This window comes from Coturnix japonica, chromosome 8 (genome assembly GCF_054131305.1).
Source record: "Coturnix japonica strain WE chromosome 8, WE-NBRP24, whole genome shotgun sequence".
Lineage (NCBI taxonomy): Eukaryota > Metazoa > Chordata > Aves > Galliformes > Phasianidae > Coturnix > Coturnix japonica.
This window is the reverse complement of record NC_140670.1, coordinates 15,637,054-15,662,823: the sequence shown is the minus strand read 5'-3', so window position 1 is coordinate 15,662,823 and position 25,770 is coordinate 15,637,054. Positions and strand designations below refer to the sequence as shown.

General features: G+C 42.7%; 1 protein-coding gene across 50 annotated transcripts in view; it reads right to left on the bottom strand.

Annotated features, from left to right (window-relative positions):
* The window catches only part of SORBS1 (sorbin and SH3 domain containing 1), a 154,993-nt gene that overhangs the window by 7,577 nt on the left and 121,646 nt on the right, over positions 1-25,770 (bottom strand). For 11 of the 50 annotated variants that reach the window (XM_085554369.1, XM_085554353.1, XM_085554355.1 and 8 more), the window contains 7 exons: positions 18,416-18,465; positions 15,792-15,967; positions 11,881-11,966; positions 8,816-8,862; positions 7,350-7,464; positions 7,118-7,243; positions 5,878-6,072 (listed from right to left, as the gene is read on the bottom strand). In XM_085554369.1, the coding sequence (XP_085410495.1) occupies positions 5,878-6,072; positions 7,118-7,243; positions 7,350-7,464; positions 8,816-8,862; positions 11,881-11,966; positions 15,792-15,967; positions 18,416-18,465 (795 nt within the window). Of the gene's footprint in view, positions 1-1,930; positions 2,048-3,353; positions 4,053-5,877; positions 6,073-7,117; positions 7,244-7,349; positions 7,465-8,815; positions 8,863-10,282; positions 10,451-11,880; positions 11,970-15,791; positions 15,968-18,415; positions 18,466-19,815; positions 19,918-20,478; positions 20,545-24,141; positions 24,226-25,770 lie in introns of all 50 variants that reach the window. The other 39 variants (XM_085554342.1, XM_085554344.1, XM_085554364.1 and 36 more) reach the window with 14 other exon arrangements.

Sequence of the window (25,770 nt, the reverse complement as noted above, 5' to 3'; positions counted from 1 at the left end):
CTGCAACCAGGCACAAAGGCTGGCAGAGAACATGGAGAGACTCCTCGGCCATTGGGTTGGGAGCTAAAGGCTCACACATGCTATCACCACTGAAAATTCATCTGACATCTAATATCAAATTTCACTGGAATACTGAAGAAACATCTGTTAATTACACTTGACATTTTTTTCACATGCTAAGGGCTTGCTCTTTTATCTTTTGTTTTATTAGTCTGAACTGTGAAACTAAAGAAAAGTGAATAATTTCAGAATATCTAGAAGAGCCAGTGCTCTTTACATTACTGCTTAGTGGAACAGGGAAGAACACAGCCCTTAACCCAGCTCTGCAACTAAGCAGTCTTAAAATGACAAAAAACCTGAGTTTGAATTTCATAACCTGAGAGATTATCTTTTACGAGCAAAATATGATGTTTAAAACAGTAAAATACCTCAGAGCCCAGGGACAGACAGTACTGGAAACAAAGCCAAATGCAATGTCTCACTTCCACGTATACTAAATGCTCTTCTCATTTAATTAAATTCAATGGGAAGAAGATAGATTCTGAAAAGGCCCCCATGTCTGCTGAAGCAATTGGCCTCTGTATGGGTCATGCAGGTAATGGGAAGTCATTATATATGTATGTATGTATATACGCACACCACTCCTGCTCCCTAACTAACTGTAGGCCCAGAGCTGGAAAGGAGGTAAAGGCTGGCGGCTGTCAAGCACAGTGTTAAATTGACACTGACAATGGGCTGATTGTCAAGGCACACAACGTATAAAATGTGGCTTGACTTCAACTCCAAAGAAGTGCTAGTGTCCCACTCTGACCAGGTGCAGCACCTGAAATAGAAGTGCATTAAAGTCAGCATGGGACATGGGGGGAGTAAAGGCAACCAAGATTTCAGAGTTAAAGCTAGATCTCACTCTCATAAAGCTTCCTTGAAAATAAGCATCTACTTCCTACACTCACTCAGCATGAACATGGTTTGCAGATGAAGCCAAGACTGCTACCCCCAAAGCCAGCACTAGAACTCAGCCTGGCTTTTGCTAACTATGAGCTTTGTTCTTTGCACACTGCCATCGTGTGGGGTTGTGGGGAAGGACTGACAGCCTCCAGCAGCACGCACTGCTTTCTCCTGAGCCGGCAATGATGCATAGACACCATTCTGTCCCTCTTAAAGATGACTGGAGGTGTCACAGAATCACAGAGTCATTACGGTTGGAAAAGACCACTAGGATCACCTCATCCAACCGACAACCCATCCCCACTGTGCCCACTAATCAAGTGCCTCAGTGCTGCATCCACCTGTCGCTTGAATGGTGACTCCAGCACCTCCCTGGGCAGCCCGTTCCAACGCGTCACCATTCTTTCTGACAGCTTTTTCCAAATATCCAACCTGAGCTACCTGGGAAGGCTGGGACAGGTCCCCAACACTGTGGATACCAAACTGAGTTGTCTTATCCCAGCTCTGAGACACTCAGGCCCTGAATACTGATCTCAAGAGGTTAAACAAAGCCTGAATGAAAGTATCAGAGGTGATACTGTTCCTGCTAACAACGAGGCCACCGATACTGCCTTAGAATGAAATTAACCTGTAGGAACCCAGTGTCAGAAATAATCAGCAGCTAAAGTACTAGGAAGTTCTGAGCTAATCCTTTGGAGGAACAAAAACCAGATCTCTAGCTGGTATAAACTGGCAGAAACCCTCTGACCTGCAATTAGGTGGATTTGCATCAGAAGATTTTGCCTATACCTGCCCTTTTGCACAGCCTGGAAACTGTTTAAATTGATTGACTTAAAAATAAATAAATAAATAAAAATACTTAATTAAATGACGGGATAAATATCATGTGTAGAATCAGTGAATGGATAGACAAGCATATGATAAAACAATGGCATGGCATGGAAACAACTCTAACGGGAGAGTAATCAGCAAAGATGATTACCTGTGGCTTATTGACTCTGCGTGTAAGTCTGGGAGGTGGCTGTGTTGTGACAGTAGAGGAAGAAAGGGCAGAGGAAGAGAGAGGAGCAGGTGAAGAGAAAGCTTTTGAGTCTGCAGTCTTTTGAAGAAAAGAAAAGTTGGTCAGCTTGGCATATACACTCTTATCACAGTCATTGGTAGTGATAAGAATATCTGCTATGCTGTAAGATTTGATGCACACACAGCAAACATAACTCCATGCAAGGGCAGATGCAGTTTCCTAGTTAGTTGGTCAGAGCTTACCACCTCATTCTGCTTTAAACATGCAGGTTATGCCCATAGAAAACACTGCTAAAAACATATGCAGTTGGTAAACAGCATGGTCTTAATGCAGCTTTCAATATGCTTCTGGTTATGATTCAAGCAGAAATCGGACAAGTTGTCATAAGATTTCCCAGTGTGAAATGTGCCACAGTAGAAATCACAGTCCCTCACTATTTAACACTGGCTTGATGGGATACGTCATGGAGGCAATCACATTGCATTCAAGGAGCTGTTTGTAACACTACAATTTTGAGCTCCCCAAATTTCCACTCCTGTACAAGTTAGCACAGAAGTGCTACAATGTATTTTGGATGGCTGTAGTCCATAACCAACACTAAGACAAGTAGGAGTTTCAAAGTAAGGCAGATCTCCATACACTGAGACTGAGGACAGAAAATGTTGCAGAAGCTACTAGAAGGTTCCCTTATGCTCCTTCTTGTAACATATAACTACTTATGCCTAAATATTCTTGGGAGTATTACACATGGAACCCTTTCATGTAATTTTCAAAATGCAAACTTAATAAATTCCAATAAATTCCACTCAAAGCACAGATAACAATTAAGCCTCCCTGACTTAGCCATGCACATCCCAGACTGAGGATCACTAATCCACAGTCTCCAGGATCATCCATCCTATATTTCCCCAATAATAGCTTTTGTGATTCCAGAAGCCAGGCTGAGAATTGTAAGATGCTTCAATGCTTGGCTTTATGGGGAAGAAATAAATCTCATTACCAAAGATGGTCCATCGCACACTGGAAAATCTTAAAATAGCAGATAATTGCCTGTATTCTAGATGGTGAAGTACATGAGCAAGAGGCCTGTATGAGCCTTTCATCTGATGCTTTTATCTGGTAACAGCCATTGCTTGGCATGGCCACCTTGTTAGATATGGCCAAATGAGTCAGTTCTGTGCTACGCTACTCCTGAGGACTCTTCTGAAGGTTTCTGATCTACCACCCAGGGAATGCCACTGGTGAACCCTGGAAGAAGGTTTTAGGATCATTAAAAGGACACGTGGCAGCCACTGGCTCTGCTTGGCTGGCAGAGCAGCACAAACCTCAACACACCAGTAAAGTCAGGCATTCAGAGTAGTGCACACGCATGCAGGAGAAATACCTTATTTTCCCCGCCTTGAAACTTTCCCAGATCACCTCTCCTCGTGACTTTTTCCTCTGCTTTACCTCCCTGCACAATAGCCATTAGCTCCTGACACAACTGGTTGTCCTCAGAGGAACTCACAGGTCTCCTTTCTGGGCTTGCACGCATGTCTAGCTGGGACGGTTTCAGGCAGCGCTCCACAGAGATGTTGGGAGCAGCATGGGAACCCTGCTCGGGGTTGCTGCTGCCCTCTCTAGTCTTCTGGAGCCAGGCCTGGCTGCCAGGGGTGCCGTGCTGCTCTGTGAGGATGCTCTCGGGGCTCCTGCCTGCCCAGCGAGGGCAGGGAGAAGAGGAGCCACCAACCTTCTCTTTGCTTTGCGGAGCAGTCTGATAGAAACTGCGAGTGGAGGGCTGGGGCCCAGATGAGTAAGAGGGCAATGGGGATTTAATGGACCTGGGAGTCGAGGAGCCTGAGAAATGAGAATGGGGAAGGCTGAATGAGGGGGAAGGGCTCGCTACAGTAGGAGGTGAGAGAGAGTCAGTGTGGGAGAGGGAGGCTTCAGGCAGAGAAGTTAAAGCAGGAGTGGTGCTAGGAGACACTCCCACGGTCAGAGCAATCCACTCGGATGTGACCGCCTGCACCTCTGGAGACAAGGCACGGCGTGAGAAGGGCAAAGGCGGAGGAGTTGGTGTATGGAGCAGCTCAGAGCTGGGAGACTTGAAGGAGACAAAAGCAGAAGAGAAAAAGAAATAAATGAACAAAAATAGGAAAGGAAAATAAAAGGCAATCAAGCAAAAGTAAAAGGAGTGTGAGCAAACATGGAGAGGAGCAGATCTATGACCTAGCACGTGCCTAAGTTTTCCATGGACAAGTGCACTCTGCTGGAGAATCTGCTGTCCACAGCTACTCCAACCATGGAGTCCTGTCCATATCTGTACTGCTAATGCCTTCCTCCAGTCTTTGCCAGGATTCCAGATGTCTTGTGGAAGACCTTACACTTCTTACCATTAACCCTAAGTACCTTAAGGAGTAGCTAAAATCACTATCCACAATGGCAGCATGCAGCATCTGACTGGCCTGACATCTGGGACTCTGGCAGCTTGCATCATGGAATCAGTCAGAATTCATAGCTGCAATGAATTTTAAGTTTATCCAACTTTACACTGAATAATGCCTATCCCTCAAGAAATTTACACTGCTGAAGCTGTGGAGGAGAAACAAATGAATTTAAAAAAAAAACAAAAACCAACAAACAAACAAAAGAAAAACCAGCTATGGCTACTTTGTTTAAAGTCCTGTGTCAGGCAGAACGCAGGACCAAAGTCTGCCCTTGGCTGTTACCACCAATGAGACCAGCTATGTGTACAGAACTGATCAGTGTTTCTCAGTTCTCTGCCAAATCAGGCAAAAAAAAAGTAAGGAAGAGAACTGCTCTGCGAGGAGGGAATCAGAAGGATAGCTAAGGAAACCAAAAAAAGGTTGGATGTAATCCCTTCCACCAGAGAGAGAAGCAAGCAGAGAGCTAGTGGCAGACAGGCCACAGCTACACAGAGAGAGCCAAGGACTAACAGAAAAACATGTTTGTGGACCACTTCATCAGGGAACCCCAAACAAGCAGCAAGCCTCTCCTCTTTACACAGTGGCTAATAATAAAAGCACTCCTTAAGGGGAGATTCAGACAGACATCAGGCAAAAGCCACCGTGTCCTGTATTGTACATCCCCTCCTCCTGATCCCAATTCTCCACTTCAATTCCTTGCAGTCTTGACCTCAGAATGGCCTTCCGTGGTCCTGTGATGCATCAGAACCTTATGGCCCCATTCCAGACACGTATGCTGACCTTTAAGCATGAGTATTTGCAGAATGAGAGAAAAACATAAGGATTTAGAGACTCACTGCCTCCCCAGTATATATTCCATGGCAAACATTTTGGGACTCACATTCCCCATGCAATTACCTGTTGCCATATTGACTTCTAGTTAAAACTGTAGTAGAGCTTGTAGTCAATCCAGTATTCATGAAGAATGCCAGGCCAGCTTGCTCTAAACTTGAGTTCACTTAGCACCAGTCACAAATAATACAGAACACTCTTGTGACTGTCTCCTAAAACCTTGGTCTTGACATGGAACATTTTGGAGTAAGGGTCCAGCTTGATTCAAGCTGGTTGGAATCAACCATAATGACTTCTACAGACCATAACAGTCCATCATGCTCTGGAGGTCTGTAAACACCCACTGAAAAGAAGCTGTATCACCTATATATTCATTCCATTTCTGGCAGTGAAACCATAACCATATCACCTTGGCCTGAATTAAAGCTACAGATAAGAGAGGAAAAGCTGAGTCTCTAAATCCATAACTGACCCATCAATTAACCTTTCTGGCAAATGAAACATCACCTCTCCTGAAGGGAGCACATAGGCTTTACTGCACAGAATAGTAGTGTTAGCTAGAGCTTTTTTCAGCACTATTACTAGCACGGTAATGACAACATGCCCCTGTTCTGCAAGGTGCATTTACTAGCTTGCATCCAGTCCAAATACCTGTGGTGAAGCTGTCACACTGCGGTTAGGGGAGAGTGACACAGGTGGGTCTGGATAATCAATGGCATTCTTGACCACTGGCCGTTTGAGCACTTCCACATAGGTTACAGGGAAGATGCCTTGGCGACTGGTGCCAGAGATTCTTCCTTCATACCAATTCTCATCCACTCGTCGAATCAATGTGATCCTTTCACCCTGTTGAAAGAGCGGCAATGAAGTCCTGGCTTTAGCATACTGACATACAATCATTTCAAAGCAGATTACACTGCAAATGACTTAAAACAATCTGTAGCTCTCAGCCTACCTTATTCCCCAGTTCATGGTCCTTACCTAATTCCCACCTCTAGGTGGGAATGATACTCTTCAGCTCAGAGAAGAAAGAAACATAGACCTCTTGGTGCCTACAGATTGTGTTCACCTCACATTTTAAAGACTATATGTACTAAAGTTAGTTAAAAAATGGAAAACAGAGGCTATAGTCTGACTGTGAGATCCTTTCGGGGTATGAGGTGTACATGGAATATGCACAGGTCTGCAGTTTAAACTAGGTCTCTCTATGCCGTCTCCCTTTTTTTGCTGACAAATGAAGTGTCTTTCAGATCCTTAATACAAATTACAGGCCCCATCTTCACATGTAATTAAAAGACAGCTGACAAGACCTAATTTGAGCATCACAAAAACAGAATGCTGGTTGAGACAGAGAAGTGCTGCTGTTGTTTAAATGTATTTGACTGCACTGAACAGTCATTACAGAGCTAATTGCTATTCTCTGACTGCAATCAGATCTAGGAAGCTTCAGCACTACAGGAAGCTTCAGCACTACAGATTCTCACCCGCCTTGCCTCACTTCATTATTTGGTTTGTAGCACAAGGGAAGGGGAATCCAGCTTTCCTCTTATTGAATCACCATTCTCACATGACTATGTGCATCTCCAATGGAGAGGATCATATTGGAGACATGTCATCAAATATTTAATTTGCTGTGCACAGCCCAGCTTACCGCATTTGTGCTGCAAGTATCTTCCCAGTTAAATCTAATAAAGCAATTGGCACTTCTTGATTCAGCTGATCCACAACACTCTCATTGCAATGCATAACAGTAGGGTAAAAACATAGGTGATGAGAATGAATCCTTGACAAAAAGGTTGAACTTGCTGAAGCTCTCATTTGGAAACTGAAAGTTTCTAGCATTAAAAAGCTTCTGTCTGGATTCAATTCTTCAGTGCAACTTAGGTCTTACCTTTCTGAAGGACATTTCCACTTGTGTATCGCCATTGAAGTTGAACTTAGCAATAGCATCTCCATATTCCAACACTTGCAATGGCAATGGCTTTTTGGGTTGAGCTTTCTCGGCTGGTGGGAGGAGCTAGAATGAACAAGCAAAATCAAGAGAGTTGCATGCAAAAAGTTCATGAAATGATCACTAGCAGAAAGGGAATGGGCAAAGAGAACACATCCAGGTAAGCAGCTACCTCAATGTAGGATCGTGGGAAGATGCCAACTCTGCCATGGTGTTCACCTTCATACCAGTTCTGGTCAATCTGCTTGTAAATGTAAACAATATCTCCTTTTTGCAGAGGAAGTTCCCTGTTAACAACACAAGCACTCCATCAGAATTCCACTGCAGATTAGATATGTTCTTTTTCTTTTCAGATACCCCTAAGTAATAAGATCTGCAACATCCCTACAGATAGATATCAAGCTCTAATCAAAGTGAAGGCTATATGTTGAGAATTACCCTCGCTCTGTTCACACCATCATGTACAAAGAACTCTCTTGCTCTTTGGGTATTCTGTAAAAAATAAAAAAATAAAAAAAATCCAAACCAAAGGAAAACAAAAAACAGACTTACAAAGGACAACACATCCTCCCAGCAGCAGTAGGATTAAATTAAAGCAAAAGGTGCCACTGGCTGTTTTCCACACTGGATACGGTGGGAGGACTGGAAGCTGGAAGCTGTGCTCAGTTCCTGCTTCAAAACTGGTTATAACACAAAAGCCTTCCAAAAAGACATGTGATTTTAATGGAAGGTAGTTTAGTGACTAGATGAACCCTCAAACACACACAAGTTGATTCTGAGACACTTTTGTCAGCCAGTGGCTGTGCAACCACTGACCTCACATGGGATAACAATTGGGATTTCAACCCAGAGACTTCAGTGCTAGAACTGTGAAAGAGGAACTCACACTGTGATCAGCTTGTACTGGGCTCATAAGCCTTCGATGTGGTTCCCCACAGAAAAACAAGCAACCCAGCCTTTCCTAACACAATTTTCACAAGCTCTGCTTTCCTTTGTCTGATACCCTGTGTGTTCTCCTCAAGAGACATTATAGTTACTCCTTGCATTTGCTTCAGTTTTACTGCAGGTCCTGGGGAGATGCTTTGTAAATCATTACAAATCATCACCTATAAAATATACAAGAAAACCATTCCAGGGCAGCATCTGAGCAGAAAATCAGTCACTCATTCGCTGAATTCTGTTTTCTTCCTTCCCTAGCAATGTTAAAATGAGAGCCTCCCAAGGCTCGTGTAGAGGCAGTGTTCCTTCAGGCCCTTCGCAGCAATGTTACCAACAACAAAAAATAGAATAAGTAAGGCTCTATGACTCACCACAGGGAGTTGATTGTACAATGCTGGTACATCCACAGCTACCAAGGGAAAAGTGAGCAGACTGTATCCTTGCAGATTCGAGCACCCAGCTACATGCTTAAAATTAGGTATGTGTTTAAGTCTCTTGCTGACACCAAGAAAGAAGATATTTTCCTAAAGGCCCCTTACAGGCTACAGCCTGCTAGATTTGTATTATTTTTCCCTGCCTTGCTGCAGACACCTTGCTTGGTCTGAGTTGTGAAATGCGAATGTAATTGTATGAAACTTCATAAATGCTGCATCCTAGAGGAAAAAAACAGAAAGAGCAATAGGAAAAAGCTATACTCACTTCAGAGTCTGTGCTTTGAAGTCAAACTTGGCTCTAGCAGGTCTCATCTAGAGATTAGGAAAAAAAAAATCAACACATAATCAGGTTTTCCATCCTCTTCTGAGGAATAACACTCCAAACCCTTCTACAGCTAACATTAGTCTAGGGATGGAAATGAAGGCAGGTATTCTGCTACAAGCTTATGTGCAACTGGTGCTAAAGTGTAAATATGTTGGACGGGCCAGTGGGCCTCTTACCAGGGCAAAAAGCACCAATTTGTGGTATAACACCACTTAAATGGGACTTAACAGCAGCAAATTTTAAAATGTAACCAATGCTGGTGAATAAAAGCTGCTTCAGTAACTACAATTATGAAGGCTCTGGGACTAAATTCCCATCATGGTGAGAATCTGAGTGCAAAACTCACCAGCTGGAAAAAGAAAAAAAAAATAAAAATAGGATTTTATCTGATGTGGCTCCTTATTGATTATTATGTGGCCCTGCTGAATCCTGCAATGTGGTCCAAGTATGAATTGGTAGGAAAGAGACAAAGGTGAGGAGGAAGTATGAATACATAAAGTGTGTTCATTAAAAATGTCTTCAGTAGCTATAAAGCCGAAGAGGACGCACTGAGAGCAGGCCTAAGCTTTAAAATTTCATTTATCTGGCTCATTTTCTAATGGTGCATTTGGACAATTTTAAAGTCATTCTGGTAATGAAGCATAAGATAAGCAATAGTTGCATTTATGGAGTGCTTTAAATGACATAAACAAAGGGCAGAAATATGTAACCTATCCACATGGTGATCAGCTCACCCACTGCAACAGTGCACCTCTGGGGAAACAAAGCAGTTGTAAGAGCCACAGGAGCACCCTGTAAGGCAGGAGACAGCACCTGGCCAGCACACCTGGCCCAGCATCCAGCCCCACGGGGAAGTGGCTCAGGATCACAGAAAAACCATCCATCTCCTCCTTTGTCTCTTTCAGAAGACTGACCAGGTCGCACTCAGTGAAACATGCTGAGCCTTTGTTCCAGTTATTTCCCAAGGACGTGAAGCATCTTTTGATAGGAGATGAGGCAATCTATTTCTAACAAAAACTATGAGACAGTCACATAACCAAGGCCAACAAGGCATGAAGTTCCTAGGCGTAAGGCACAGACAGAAGGCAATGTAGCAATATGATGCAAAGGATGTAGAATGCCTTTGATTCACTAAAAGTAGCTGATATTTAAAGGCATGCATCACAGGTGTGCACCAGCAATTCTCAGCAGGCATGCTTTAACATATGCAGCTTGGTACAGAGATACCTATTAATTTACCAGGCACGAGAGTTAAAGCAGTTCTAAATGAAGCCAGAATGGGAAAGGGGAAGGGGGTAAAAAAACAAACAACATTCTCTGAAGAGCTAATGTCGGCCTAAAGCACAATGTCGTGAGAGGCAAATATCGCTTTGGGTCAAGCAGCAGACTGAGGTAACTAAAACAGACCTCTGACCCAGATTTCCTCTTTGCTGTATCGTCTACATTTAGGAGGTCCCCAAATCGCTCATTAGTGATAAACTGATGGTGCGTTGGAATGACCCCTGTGTGCCTTCTAGCTGCAATATCAGCTTCTTCTTGCTCACGTTTAAGCCGTCTCTGGTCCTCTAAAAGTTTCTGCCATAAAATTGCATAAAATGGGCAGTAAATCATCTAGTTAAGGCCATCTGAAAGCTGCCACAAATGTGACTTCAATAAAATAGCTGAAACTTTACAGTTCAACATAGAATACTGATTCTACGAACTACACAATACCATTAGATTTAGCAAGCACAAAAGTACATTGCAGTAATGGCAAAACAGAAATCCAGCTCATACAGTGGATCTGATCCAAGGCTGATGGAAGTCAGTGGGAGTTTATCTAAGTTTGGGGCAGGCTCTGAGAGCTTACAAGGGGAGGCTGTGGATAACACAGATGGCTGATGCAAATCCTCTTCAACCAATAAGGAATTTCTCTCATTGACATCCAAGAGACCTGGATCAGCTGCACACGTAAGCTGAGGCACCAAACTCCCCTGAGCTCCGAAAGGAACTTGGGAGAGTGCCTAACCACACCCAGCTGCCAGATTCCCCATTCTTCCTTTGCGCTCAAATAACACATTTCTGTACTGCTCTATAATTTGAAGTCAGCATATCTTAGCTAACTAGAGATTTGCTCTCAGATGAGTTTTTTTGATGGTTTTTGACACTGGGAGCATTACTAAGAGTTTAATGGAAGAAGACAGCAAAAAATATTGTTCACATTGAAATTAAGAATGTTTTATCTATATTTCAAAACACACACAAACATTATTTGAACTCAGAAGGGCAAAATGATTCTTCATTAAAAATACTACTTGGTTTTATTTCATTTTACTATCATTAATTACTTTTGCAAACAGCTTTCTGGAAAGCAATCGCTTTTTAACTTCTTTAGCTCTGTTTGAATACTCCCTGTGCTGCAAATTCTGTATTGCCTTATAATTATTCATTTTGCCCATATATTATCCAGCCATTTTGGAAAGGACTGACACATTTCATTGTCAATTTGAGACATCAAAGAATTCTGGTTTGTACCAGGGTAGGTAAAGCTTCCCACATTCTGATGGCTCGCAATGTCTTACATTTTCTATTCAGAACCATAGGGCTCACACAGGAAACGAACATTCTGACCATTCTGACTAATACTGGTAGCTTGCTTGGAGAACAATAAAAAATTAAGTCACTTGTAGAATAACCATTTCATCTTTATCCACAAGTACTGAGGTGTTGCACCTCACCTCACATACTTATCCAACCTTTTTACATTCTTTGTAGCCCTCCTACATCATTCTGCTCAATTGACTTCAGCTATTAGGTTCATTTGAAACACAAGGTAAACTGGATTATGATCACACAATAAACCAGCAGTAGAAGCAGTATTAAAACATTCTTGTTCCCATTTCTTGCTCTGACTTCCAAGATACATATCAATCACCATATAATTTGTCCTTTAAAAAGGGTTACAGCTGTATTTCTTGTGTGTGGAGCTGCTGCAGCTGTTATTAGGCCATAGAAGAAGGCATTACCTCTTTATCATCATAACGTCTGCGGATAATTTCTTCTGGAGTTTCCATGTAATCAACTGGTGCAAAATGCCTTGGTGATTCTGAATCTACTTCAAAACAACATAAGGAAGTTAAAATACAGATGGATTTATCGAGCATAACCAGAAAGGAAAAAAATAAATATTTTTAAACAATTTGCTTCCATTACAACAGTAAGGATTCCCAATTGCCATTAACCAAACTGCCAATCAGATGCTTATAATTAAACTATTTTCATTTTTTTCCCTTTTGGACTGTACTTGTTAACAAAGATCTAAAAACAGGGAGAAAATAAAGGCACGGGAAAGAGTAAGAACATAGAAGGACTTTGTGAAGAAAAGATTTGCTGCCATCAAAGTATGACTTGGCATTTAACTGGAGAGGAATATTTAACACATACACACACACGCACACACACACAACTAGACCTTGAGAAACTGCTCCTTAAAGCAAATCATCTGGGTTTGTTTTATACTCCCATGTGTGCAAATGATACAGGACTAGAAGCATCTCATGTTGAGATTCTTGTATCCCAGGAGTTGCTTGAGAGACCAACTGAACCCGGTGTGATTAGAAAGGCAGCGGTAATCGTTTCTCAGAAGTGCAGCTGTTAACATGTCCTGAACAAAAATGCTCAGCAAGACACGCAAAGGATGTAAGACATACCAGAAAAAAAATAATAATGGGGAGAGTCAGGAGATGCAAGGGTGGGGAGTAAAAATGCAGGGGTTGTGGAAGAAAGGGGAAGGGGAAGGGAAAGCAATACAGATGAAGGGACACTGGTAAAGAACACAAAAAGCCACCTCCTAGGTACGTCCCAAGTTCACTTTGCGGGTTGTTGTTTGTGTCCAAGCTGTGATAGAGGGCATATGGAACTGGGTTCCCATTGTGTAAGGAGTCAGGAGTGTCAGAGCGGCCCATGGAGCTATCTCGGCTAGATCCCATGCTGGGGAAGTAGCTAAGCCTCTCCAAAATGTCAAAGGAAGACAGGCGCCTGGGGGCTAGAGGCCTGCTTCTGGAGCACAGCTCATGCTGGGAGTGATGGCTCTTGTCCCCTACACTCCCCTGCAGCTGTATGGGGTCATCTGGGTTCTCAGGGCTGGGCACTGCCAGGGCTCCTGGGCAATCTGGGGGTGGAGTCCTGCTGGACTTGTGCTGGAATGGCTTTTTCACTCGGAAGGGGAGTGGGCTCATTAGGTAGACATTTCTGGGGAGCGTGTGTTTGTCCCCATAGATTCCTTTGGAATCAGTGCTCCTTGAGGATTGCTGCTGTTCATGTCTTCGGATAGTAGTGAACCTGGTGTAGGAAGCTGGGCATGTGCCTTTGCATCTGTTGATTTTATGCTTCTGAGGCCCATTGATGTTGCTGCTGCTGCCGCCGCTGTCATTAGACGCATTTGAGAGAAGATCTATCTCATCTGTGCAACCTGAAAGTGTGTCCATAGGGATGGCATCACTGACATCTGAAGCTGTGTCCTCCACATTGCTGCAGGAACGGGAGGATTTGTCTGCCAAGCTGGCAGCATCCTTCCCTTCTTGGTGTATTTTTGGCAAATCCAGAAGAATCTCTGCAGAGTAGGCAGAACCTAGACAAGCTTTAGACTGGAGAGAAGTGGTGAACTTGCTTTGTCCAGTGGTAAAGTCAAGTGCAGGCATCGATCGGGATCTCTGGATGAGCTGCTCAAAGGCACTGATACGGGAGGAAACAGTGTCTTTGGGGATCTGCTCTGAATCCTCTCGACTAAGGCTGTGTTCCATTCTATCCTTTGCTTCATTCTCAAATTGAGATGCGATATCCCTCACGCTGCAGGAGGAGACTGTGCCCAACTGGATCCTGGACCGGTTGATCTGGTGCATATCTTTATACAGCATTGTAAACTCCATTCCGCTCTTCCTGGAGGCAGGGAACAGGTAGCCTTTCCTAGAGTTGGTGCCATATTCCTGTAGGCTCATGGTACTGCCAGACTTGATGGCATATTCCTGCTTCGACTTCATCAACATGTTTTCTATGCTTTCCCCTACGTCTACCATAAAAGATTTTTTATTATCGAACAAGGCAATGGAGCTACGAAGGTTTTCGCAGCTTTGAGCTTTCTCGTGAGACAGCAAGATACCCTTCTTGTCCTGCTCAAGAGCAGCTGGAGCTGCTAGCTTGGGTTTGAATTTGGAAGGGAGGATTTCAGTAATGCAGGCTTTTGCAGCTGATAAGGGCTTCTTATGTTTACATGCTTGACCTAACATACCGGTATGACTAGCGTTAAAGGTTCGGCTATTAACTGAAGAGGGTGCAGTCATATGAGCATTCCCACCTTTACGATCCACTGGTAAGCATGCAGAATAAAATAAATACAACCTGTTAGCTTAAGTGCTAGAAAGCTATTGAGAAAGGAGAGAAAACATGCTTGGATTTCATAAAATGCACTTTAAAGAAACAACGTTCCAAAACATAAAGAAAAGCAGGAAGACACTGCACAACAAGCCGCGCTCACAGGGGTAGGTGAAGTGCTGCTAATATTTCAAAGATGAGAGGCTCAGCCAGAAACAGGCCTGCTGCACTTTGAAGGTATCATCCTAGAAAGTGCTGAGCATCATTGGCTTCCAGGGAAGCTGTGGCACCACGGAAAAGGGCAGCTGAACTCTGGGCAGGATCAAGGTGTCAGCACGAATGCACAGGCACTAACATTGCAAAAATGGCTTAATATCAAGCCTGTAATCACACCTACTATGGTCTCACCACAGTGCTTTCCAAAAAGTTTACTACTGGGAGGAAGAAGAAAATCAAGAACTGACTGTGAAAGCACAAGTAGGCTGCATCAGCTGGCCTTGCTCAAGAGCCAGATTAGAGCTACGCCATGCTAGGAGCAAACTGAGTGTGCTTCAAAGTGGTGTGAGCCATGTTTGCTTTAAAAATCAAGGAGTCAAATGGGGACATTTTCTAACATCAGATACAGTCTGGGTTCAGCTGTGACTGCAGTTTTTTAGGTCTGTTTCTGATTTTAGTTCAAATTAAAATGTCAAAATAACCATTCAGGCTCAACTCCAGTTTGGAGAACAATAACTGTTTGAACAGATTTTTCTGTTCAGCTCCAGTTTGTCTCCCTGCCCTGAAGGCTGGACAAAATGCTGAAAAAAACAGCTGGAAGATGGAGACAGAGACCTTTTTGGTATGGATGCACTATTTTTAGGAAGAGCAGTTCAGAAACCCAATGCATTCTTTCCCCAGTCCTCTCCCCATCCAAAGCCATTTTTAGGTTGAAGTTGGCTCAGAGATACATTCCCCAGTACAACTCCCTGATGGGAGTCAGCTCTTCCTTGACCTAATCTTCTAGACAGCCCATGATTGGGAGAGGAATGGGGAGGTGAACACAGTCGTCTCTGCTGCCTTGCTGCCTCACAGACCACAGGGCACTGCTGGCTCAATGTCCTGTGCATTCTCTGCACACCTCACAGGCAGGAGGCTGTGGAGCACATGGTGCCAGATACCCCAGGGCATCTGGACCAGCAGACATACTGCAGTCTGCTGAGAGATCCAGTAGGAAGAGCAGAAAAGGTGAGGAAGGGCTGCAGCATGACAATGCAGGGTGCAGATGGACAGCAAGGCCAGACTGAGCAGCCCAGAGGAGCGTGAAGGTGTGAGGTGTGGCAGAGGTGTTGGACAGAGGGATCTGGTCCCTGCTGGGATGAGGAAACTGGATCGGGTAAAGGCATCATGAAAAATACTGGTGGGTGTGGGCTGAGGGAGAAAAGAAAGAAAACTAGAAATGGCAGAGGAAGGACAGAGGAACCCTCAATTGCCTTGAGTAGGACTCTAAACCCTGCAGTACTTTGCTCTATATCACCACACTTTTGACACATAGTGCAGAAGAGGTCAGGTGCATGCCCTGACAACCTACCTTTTGTGGAAGCAGAGCTAGAAGGACGCTTGAGACCGCTCAGCCCCTGGAACGGGATATCTCCACCTTCCAGCACACTCTTGTAAATCTGTCTCTCATTCTCCAAGCCAGCAAGGTCCCCCAGTGCTGGTTCTGAGTCCCTCTTCGCTGAGTGGTAGTTGGGTGAATATGTGGAGCTGGAAAACAGTTTGGAAAAAAAAAGGTGGAGGGGGATGCCAGTGGGTCACTTGCATTTGTTGAAAGCTTCTTGCAGTGAAAGAGAAAACCACACCTGTAAACCCCAGAATAGACTGTGCATAAAGAACTGATGCTGAATGAAGAGGTTATGAATATACTACAAAAATACTTCAAGCTTTGTGCTCCCACAGTATTCTTGGCCTGAGGGAGCTCTCCTAGTTCAGGCTCCCAGAAAGCAGGAGGCAGGAAAGCACTCCTTTTTTTTTACAGATGAGACAACAGGGTCACAGAGGAGCTGAACAGTTGCCTTGCAGATGAACAGAAATTCGGTGGCTAGCTGGATGTGGCATGTTTATCTTCCAGCTCCAGTCCTCTCTCCTCAAACACCAGCAGTTCCTCTTCCCTGCTGCAAAGCACGGCTGCTCAGGAATCCGTCTGAACCACGTCAGCCTCCCAGCCAGCACTACGGGCCAAGATTCCCAGAACAATTTTTCAAGTCATTCAGTGAGGGACTGTGCAGAAAAGGAACAGCACTGGGCTATGGACATTACTGTTTTAAGCACTAGAGAAATTTCCCAGATGTGCACAGTTGTGCACAGCTTTCCCTCAAACTTGCACTAGAGGAAATGTCATGTCCCAGACTCTAGGCCTACCCCACAGACACAAAAACAAAAGGCTGAAATCTGAGACAGATGTAAAAACAAGCACAGCCATAATTTCATAGACCCTTAAAGATTGACAATTTATTACAAATTCCTTTCCTTGGTCATGAATCTGACAGCCAGTACACCCCTACATTTCATATCTAGATTTCACTGTTCTCTCTCTGAAAAAGACAAGCAAAAAACCCCCAAAAATGACAAATATTTCATGATATAAAGGGCTACTCTAAGTGCTAAACATTTGCTAAGCAATCAGGCAGATTGTTTTCCTAAAAGCTGAGCTGAGCACATCTGATACCAGGCTAACGCATTCTCAACCAGGCTCTTCAGAATGAGATGCAGTCTCATACATAATGCTATTCCCAGGCCAAAGCTTAGCTGCCAGAAAGTTAAAATGATAATAATAATAATAATAATAATAATAATAATAGTAGTCTTTTGCCAATTCACAGAAACATTCTGATGGCTGGTTTGCACCATGAAGTCCAGGAGTGATTCAAATGTATGCAAGTGTGGAAATGCTTGTGGTTAGGCCTGCTTGTTGTGGGTAAATCTGTATGCACATCTGGTTATTTTGGATGGACTCTGTAGTTACAGGGCAAAGAGAAAGCCTTCATACACATCAGAGGACTGCCTATGGGAGTGGAATTACATAATGTCTGGAGCACAAAGAAGTTTTTCATTTCTGGACAAGGAAAACCAGGTCACATGCAGTCCCATAAATTACTTTTCAAGTTTTCAGGGCCTAGAACAACTACAACCACCAGCGCGGCTTGTGCTACCAGACTCTGGGGGAAATTGAGATGGGCTCCAGCAGATGACACGAATGCAGGAAGGCAAACCTGGCCTGCCTACCAAAAACAAGCAGAGGTTTCACAGCCATGGTAACATTTCTGGGACAGTCAGGAACTCAGGATTCTTATCAGCTTCTGTCAAAAATAAGCTATTAATTCACGCTAATGTTGAACATTTCCATTTACTTTTCTGCTCTCTCTCTACCAAAAGAAAACTAAGAAGTCATAGAAACAAGAAACAACATAATGTCGGTTGGATGCCTGGAGGAAAGCATGCCTTTCCCAATAATCCATGCACAACAAGGAGATCCTTGGACCTGTGGGAAACACCAAGCAACAGTCTGGTTACAGGGACCAGCAGCTTCACAGGAGGAAGAACTCAGCACAGTTTAGCATTTCACCCAGGGATTTTTTCCTTCCTCTTTTGAAACAAACCAGCTCCACGTACCAGTCAATTGGCCAGAAAACCAGTGCCACATCCAATCTCTGAGAAATATTGCTACCACTTCTAGTTTTCCCTTTCTGGAAGCTAAAAATTACTGCCTTCCACAAACAATCTTTTCTTCTGGTATGCATACCTGGGAACTTCTACCAGAAGCCAATCTCACAAGAATAACAGAAATAATTATTTTATTTTTATTTTTTAACCAGGCAACAAAACTGTTTGCGAATTGGTTATATCTTAAATGTAAGTTTCATCAAGATGGAGTTACAATTCTACTTGTTTTTTAAAAAAGTTGCTGCCTATTACAATAGCAATTCATATCTGGGCAGTGCTACCACTACTGTAATCACTACAAAATTCATTCAAGACCAAAGAGCAGACATCACATCCAAACTCATCTAAAGAACATATATAATTTTCCTGGGACATGCATCTGCCTATATCAATCGCCAAAAACAGAGCTGGCCCATTTCCAGCACCCTACATCGTTGTCCTACATGCTGCCAGACTGTAAAAGAGACATCAAAAAGCAATTTGAAAACTTACTAGGAAGAATGGTCTGTGGAAGTTTCCAGAGGAGAAACACCTGCTGTATTCTGCAAAAGTCCAAACAAAGGAGTCATTGATACATGCTTACATGCCACAAGTAAGAAAAAGGCTTGCTTAAGTCATTTTCCATCGCCCAAATATTAGCCTATACAAGACATGGAAGTTTAAGGCGAAATGCAATTTAAGCTGCTCATATCTTTGCAGAAAAGCAACAATTTTCATGAGTTCCTTCAAGGCAGTGACAGGTTTTTAGCACAGCCAATGTCTTTTTGCAGCGCCTATTCTTTTGTCTGCCAATGAGTCATTGTGCATAAAGCCAAAAGCAAGAAGAGATAATCAGCTGGGCCAGGACCAGGAGACACATGCTCATCATTATTTCCCCAAGCTTTCCCCCCAACCAGTCACTGCCCGCCGTTGCTTTAAAGGTACATTACATTTCTGCAGCACAATACGTTCTTAAGCATTCAAAAAAATACCAAAGCGCTAACAAGAAAAGCAATGTTTCAGTTCCATTTCCTTTCTTAAGAGAAGCAATGCGAGCTGCACAAGTTCAAGAGCAAAAGCCAGATCTTATCCACTTGCTTTAAATCCATCTAATGCTGCCTACGCACATTACTGAAAAAAATGGAAGGCAATTTTAAAAGAAATGCTGCATTTGGTCTCCCCTCATCTACCTGAGGATTCCTACGTAGGAAGAAAAAGCAAATCTTGGGTTTGAAAAAGCAGCTTCTCCATGTCCTGCTTGAAATGCCGCAGTTTCAAAGAGGAGGAAAAAAAAAAAAAAAGCCCAACAAAAGAAAAAAAAATGGCGTGTTACCAATTTAATCTATCATTTCATGGTTCGGGTCTTGCAGAGCCTCGGAGCGGCAGCAGCTGACCTGCCCTGCAAGGCCACGGCAAGGTGCAGGGTAGGGAAAATGGTGTAAAATCTCTGGGGAATATCCAAACGTTGGGCAGCACACCCTGCTAGCAGGGAGCAGCAGGGCTTGTGCGAAGGGAGGGTTGATGGCAACACGCTTCAAAGGCACGAGATGATGACGTGATGCCAAGCAAGAATTTTAAGCTGATTGCTGCTGCCTATTCATGTGAAAAAGAGACGGGTTTTGTGTTTTTTTTTTGCAGACACCGAACTCAAAACACTAAGGGGGGACAGGGGTGGGGGTGAGGGATAGCTGAAAAGGAAGGGGGGAGAGGAAATCACTGTTTCTGAAAATGGATTTCAAGCCGGATTCTCAGCATCACATTCTATTATTTCTGACAGCGACACAGCAAGCCATGCAGTCAGAATGGTCAGAACCATTATTTATCCCAACCTCATTTAATAATCATCCAGCAGCGAATAGATTAGAGCAGAGTTTGGAAACAGGGATTGGCAGCATGAAAAGAATAGGAAATACCTTCTGTGGCTTTTTATGTGGCGCTTTATAAAGCTTCTCCATTTTTTCTAAATCTGCCTCTAACTCAGTCTGGTAGAGGTAGAGGTCTTTTTCTAGATCACTCTGGTTAAAGAAGGAGAAGAAGAATGGGAAAATAATGCTTAGGGTTAGGGGAAATCCAAGGAATGTTAATTCTGAAAAATAAATAAGCGAGCCTTTTTAACTGAAAAAGTCAAAGATGGTACAGACAATACACAGAAATTCACTAGTAATTAATCGCGTTTCAATCGTTACAGGGGAAATTGATTTAGGCATTTAACATTCAAAATTAAAAGACGCGCGGGCCTTCTAGGATCTAATTCTACAAACCATTAAGTTATAAAACCCACCTGTGAAAAAAAAAACAAAAGATACTGTAACAATATGCAATAGGCTGTTAGTATAATTATCATCGCAAGTCAAGATAGCAAAACCACCGCTCTAAACTACTGCTGATTATGGTTTAAAAATCATTTATTAAATCAAATTACTAGCTACTTGTTAGGCAAATGAGCTCAAGCCCATTTAAAAAATAAAATCACTCACAGGCACACAAAACCCAGGCAATGTTACAAAAGAAATCCACGTACACACACACACATACGCAGTAGATGCTGTAGTACAATGTATGTGAGACACAATTACCTTTCTATCCTCTCTAGTAAGGATAGAGCAATCTCCAGGAGTATAATCCCAAATCTTTTTTGGAGGCTGATGGAAAGCAGAGGAAGGAAATGAGGAAATGAAGATAAGGAAGACATCACAGAGAATATGGAAACTGGATTAGAACAGAGTGGGAATACAATAGGGGATTTGCATCAACACTGAGAGGAAATTAAAAACAAACAAACAACAAAACAGAGAAAGAGAGAGAGAAAGAGGGATAAATCCTCTCCAGCACGAACATCGAGACATCACAGGAGGCAAAAGGGAACATACATGCAGTCTGGGAGGGGCTGTTTTCAGTAGTATTCAGGGACAGCTTTATTACTACAAGGTGCTCTAAGGGATTTAGGGTTCTCTAGGAGGAGCCCGCAGCTGCGGTTAAAGCATTCTTAATACAAACACACGCACAAAAAAAAATCACAAAACAAAACAGGGAAAAAAAATCACACAGTCATAAAAAGCATTTGTGATGCTCATTCTTCTTTTCAAAAGGAAAGAGTAAAACAAGGGCCTTTGGTAAAGAAAAGGGAGATACCTTTCCCACCCCCACAGAACTCTGAATACATACCATGTGAACAAATGGCTGAATTTCCAGTGTTGGCATTGTGGGGCAATGAGAATGCAGAGTTGTTATTTGCTATTATTCTCTTTTGGAGGGTTGGGTTGTGGTGGGTGGGTTGGTTTTTTTTTGGTGGAGAGAGTGGGGCACAGGCAAGTTTAATAATTTATCCTATGAGTAAAAGCTATTTCAAAATACAATTTTTCCTGTTTTATGTATGTGCAAATATCAGGGAGGATTATTCAAAGTGAAAGACCTTTGTCCTACCCAAATAATGCTGCGCCAATATCCTTCTCTCACCAGACATGCTCACTTTGTTTTTACTTTGTAAAATCAAAATACTTCTGCTCTGTTTACAAAGTAATCTCTTGGTTGACAAGCTTAGCATCATCCTAAGAGTCCACACAGACTAACAGAATTATATTATCAAAGTATCTGATAGGAAATTATGAAAGCATGACTGAGCTACAACATTTGAGTCTTGGTCCAAATTCCATCAGCTTTCCAGACAGCTTAGGCCTCTAGTTTGAATCAGGCTCACTTCTAAACTTGGACTGCAACTCTAGGGGATGAGGTCAGCAGCCAGTAGACAAGATGGTGCTGCAAAGATTTAGGTTTGAGGCATGGAGAGAAAATGTGGAGGGAAGTAGGCAAGAAGGCAGGACGTGCGTGCACCCTTTTTCCAACCCTCTCTTCATAGCGAAGAGCAGACCCAGGCGCTGGGAGAAATGCCCACACGTGTGACCCCACAATCCCAACAGAAGACAGTGGAGCTCTAGGCTGACTGGCCATCAGATATGGGGTGGGGGGAGGATGTGCGGGGTTGGGTACTATTGAGCATGAGGTCAGAGGTTGGAAAGAAGGAAGGAGAAAGTGGGAATTCAGTCTTGGCAACACCCTGGAAAAGTATGCTTGCTGCACAGAGCAATCTTCCTGGATGCTCTGCAAATACACACCTACATATCTACCTAGAAACACATCTGGGATGTTGGACCAGCAGAGATTCAGTTCAGCTGCATGGGCTTTCCTCAATGCAAACCCCTGTCCTGGCCATTCTGGTGTGTTTGGTTCAAGAGCAGCTATCAGTAAAATTCTGAGATAGCATCCTGAATTAAAAAGCCCAATATAACGCTGAAGCACTATGTACATAGTGCCACATTCATTGGCTGGTATAATTTACCAGGGTGCACACTCATACAGCTTTGGAGACAGATAAGTTGACATGGGCCATTAATTAAAGGCAAACTGTAAGAAAGCAGGCCTTAGCAAAAGTGCCCCAAGCAAGGCAATGCACTTGATAGCAAAACAGATGCTCTGTTGAACAAGAGATGGACTGCTGTAGATACCCTCTTCTGATGGGCATCTACATCATGAGTCAAGGCTGCATGACTCAAAGCAGGAACATTCTCTTCTAAGAACAGATATACTCCCAGTTCTAAAAAGATCTAAGGGCACAAATGTTCTCCTTTCTCTGACACATGTTCCACTAATTTAGGCTAAGTGGAAAGAACCTGATCCCAGTAATAACAAAACTTCATCCCCTGCAGGGGTCAATGAACATTAATTGTACAGTAGCAGAGGATGGCAGGTTTCTTTTCATTTTATGCCATGCTATTGTGAAAAATATAAAAGGACAAATATTTAGAATGACATCTCTTTAAAGCCCCCTGAATGCAATTCACCTGATGTTAACTGCATAAAAGTAAGGGGGGGAGGTTCATCTCAAACACTTTCGAGGTCTGTGTAGCTTATGATGGAAGGCTCTTTGCTACAAAACACAGTTGTCTATGACAGAATGGACAGCCCAGACACTGATCGTGCCTGTTTTCCAGCAGAAATTATACCACTTATAATATGCAACCAGAATAGTCACCCACTCAAATTCAGCCATCTATAAGCTGCAGAGGGATTTTGTCACATCCGTGAGAATTGTGGGCAAAGCTTAGGTTTAAAGAAAACCTGCCCTCTAGTGTCCAAGCATTGTAGCGTCTGAAGCTAGTGCTGCTAAACCATGTTCGTTTTACTATACACTATAATCTCAGCAGTGCTCAAAAGTGGCGTGTGTGGACATTTGACAATTGACCTCAAAGAAAAAGAAGAAATAACCACTGTGCTTGGATAAATGTGAGAGGCTGAAGCTGACCCTCTGGTGCAGTAAGAGTAGCTTATTAAACAGAGTTTAATGATGAGGTTCATTGTGTTTAATCAGTGAGAACCAGTTTAATTGGTGAGAAAATAATACTGACCTTTTTTTTCCTTTTTCTTTTTTTTTTTCTTTTTTTTTTTTTTTTCTTTTACTGGCATCCCTGATCACTGATGTGTTCTTCCACCAAAATGTCCTTTGTCCTATCTAATAATTAAGCTTTGCTTCATCCTTTTCCAGAGTGAGAAATCAAGGCTTTTTCTTTCTTTCTTTTCCCCCATACACATAACAACGCAGCTCAACTTGAAAAGGAAGCACACTGTTCTCAGACTCCTTTGCTTTCAGGGACAGGCCAGGGCTATTCAACCCAGCCTGATGCACACCATTTGTGCAACAGGCAGATCCAGGCATAAGGAAAGGAGCAGGAAATGGGGTCATAACTAGTCATGAATAGCTGCAAATTACTGATCCATAGTTTACAAGACAGGCCAGGAATAAGTAAGTGAATTACCCTGATTTAAAGCTACCTATCAGCTATCCTAAATCTTTTTAGGAAAAGAGGGAGAATTGAAAGAGGAATCTCAATGAGAACAGGGCATTACTTCGACCATTAAGAGTAAAAATGCAGTTTGAATTGTGGTGTTCAAAAAAAAAAATCATCTTGTTGGTAAATATGACTGGAAGGTGGGGAGTGCTTGTAAACGGCCTCAAAATACTCAAAGCAGTCACAAAAGGACTGTGTTGCATCAAGAACAGGGTGGTATTATGAACAGTCATTTTTAAATGAGTAAGGCAGCTGTTCCAGGTTAAGAGCCCAGCTAAGAGATGTGACAATAATTAAAAAAAAATAAAAATAAAAAAGAAAGAAAAAGAAAAAGAAAAAGAAAAGGGGGAAAAAAGGCAGGTTGATTTTATTGGTCACCGCAACTATCAAACTTACCGGTTTCCCAAACTCCAATTCCGAAAAGAATTTATACCAAGGTTCATTCTTTAAATCTATCTCTTCTGGGCTTATATCCCGAGTCTAAAGGAATTGGTGATAGGGGAATGGAAGAAAGAGAAGGATAACATTATGCAAAGAATACACAGAAAAGGACTGTTAAAGATGCAGATTCCATGGTTTCCATTCTAAAATGCCGATATTTAGCCTCATAAGGTGGAATTTCTATAGCATCTCTCATGAAGGCTGTGAACTGCTTTACAAATATTGGTTAAGCCTGATGGTATCGTTGTGAGATACATGAATACAAATGCGTTGCATCTTACAGACTGAGAGACTCACACAGAAAGAGATTACTCAGCTTGCCCAGCTTCACTGGAGGCTCACTGGAAGGTCTGAGAGTCACTCAGTCCCCCAGTGCTACTGTCAGGCATTTCCCTGAGACCAAAGCTGCACGTTCTGGTTGAATCTCTTTACACCATTATTTCATTAAAAAGGGGGGAGATTCAGTGAGACTTGAATCAAATGTATCAAAATACTGCATCTTTAACAGCACATGAATATGTGAGAAACCCTGTTCTATACACTGCAAACAAGGTGAAAGGTGGTTTTCTAAAACAAAGCAGACACAAGTCAGAGAGAGCACACTTCTGAAAGATCTCTGAGGGGATGGATACAGAGAGACAGTATTACTTGTTTCTTTACAAATAAATGTTAAGAGAGTCAGACTCAGCTAAAATGAAGGAAAATCAGACAGGACAGAAAACACTACAGTTGAAAAGAAAATTTCCTTTTATTCATACAGCATGAAGTGTGTCCTGATGCAAACCTTCATGAGATGGGGTTACTGAGGTGGGGGCAGTTCCCAGCACTGATTGGCACTGCTGGATGTCTCAGACTGCAATAGCCATCAGGCATCTTCTTAAAGGAAAAAGATGGAGGCATTGCTAACGTCTAACTCATGTAATTTTAACTCATCTCATTATGTGACTGCAGTTATAGGAGATGATAAAAAATCAGTGATGTCAGTGGGAGGCTCTTCACTGCAATGGTCTTGGATTGGGATTCTGACAGCCACAGCTCTGGGTGTGATTACCAGGAGATATTCACAAATCTCCTGCTGCTTTCTCAGAAACACAGAGATAGATCTAGTTACTAAGCAGTGACTAGTTACTGTTGTCCTTAGTGAGACTGATGTAGTCTGCGAAGTTACTATCTCAAGATGTTCCTTCTCCTGTGATCTGTGGTTTGAAATTAATGCTCAAAAAATAGCATCAAGAGTAATACAGCTATAGCATTCTTCTCATCTTTGGTGATCTCAGTACAGTTTTTCTCAATTTCACTGAATGATGGTCCTGCTTTTGGCTTTTAGATTCTGATTAAACAGCTCTATTAAGTATCTTATGAAGTCTGAATGCATAAGTAGTAACACTGGTGATGTCAGACCTTTCCTAAGGCTCAAGTATAAAGATGATGTAGGTCTTTTGCCACAGGTTTAATCTTGGCTATTTATCAAGAGTCAAAATTGCTGCTGTGCTCAGCAGAAATCTTAATCCACGATGGACTGAAGGAAAGGCATTGTCATACCAAGCTCAAACCACTCCTCCCTGGCACTTTCTCTATTGGGTT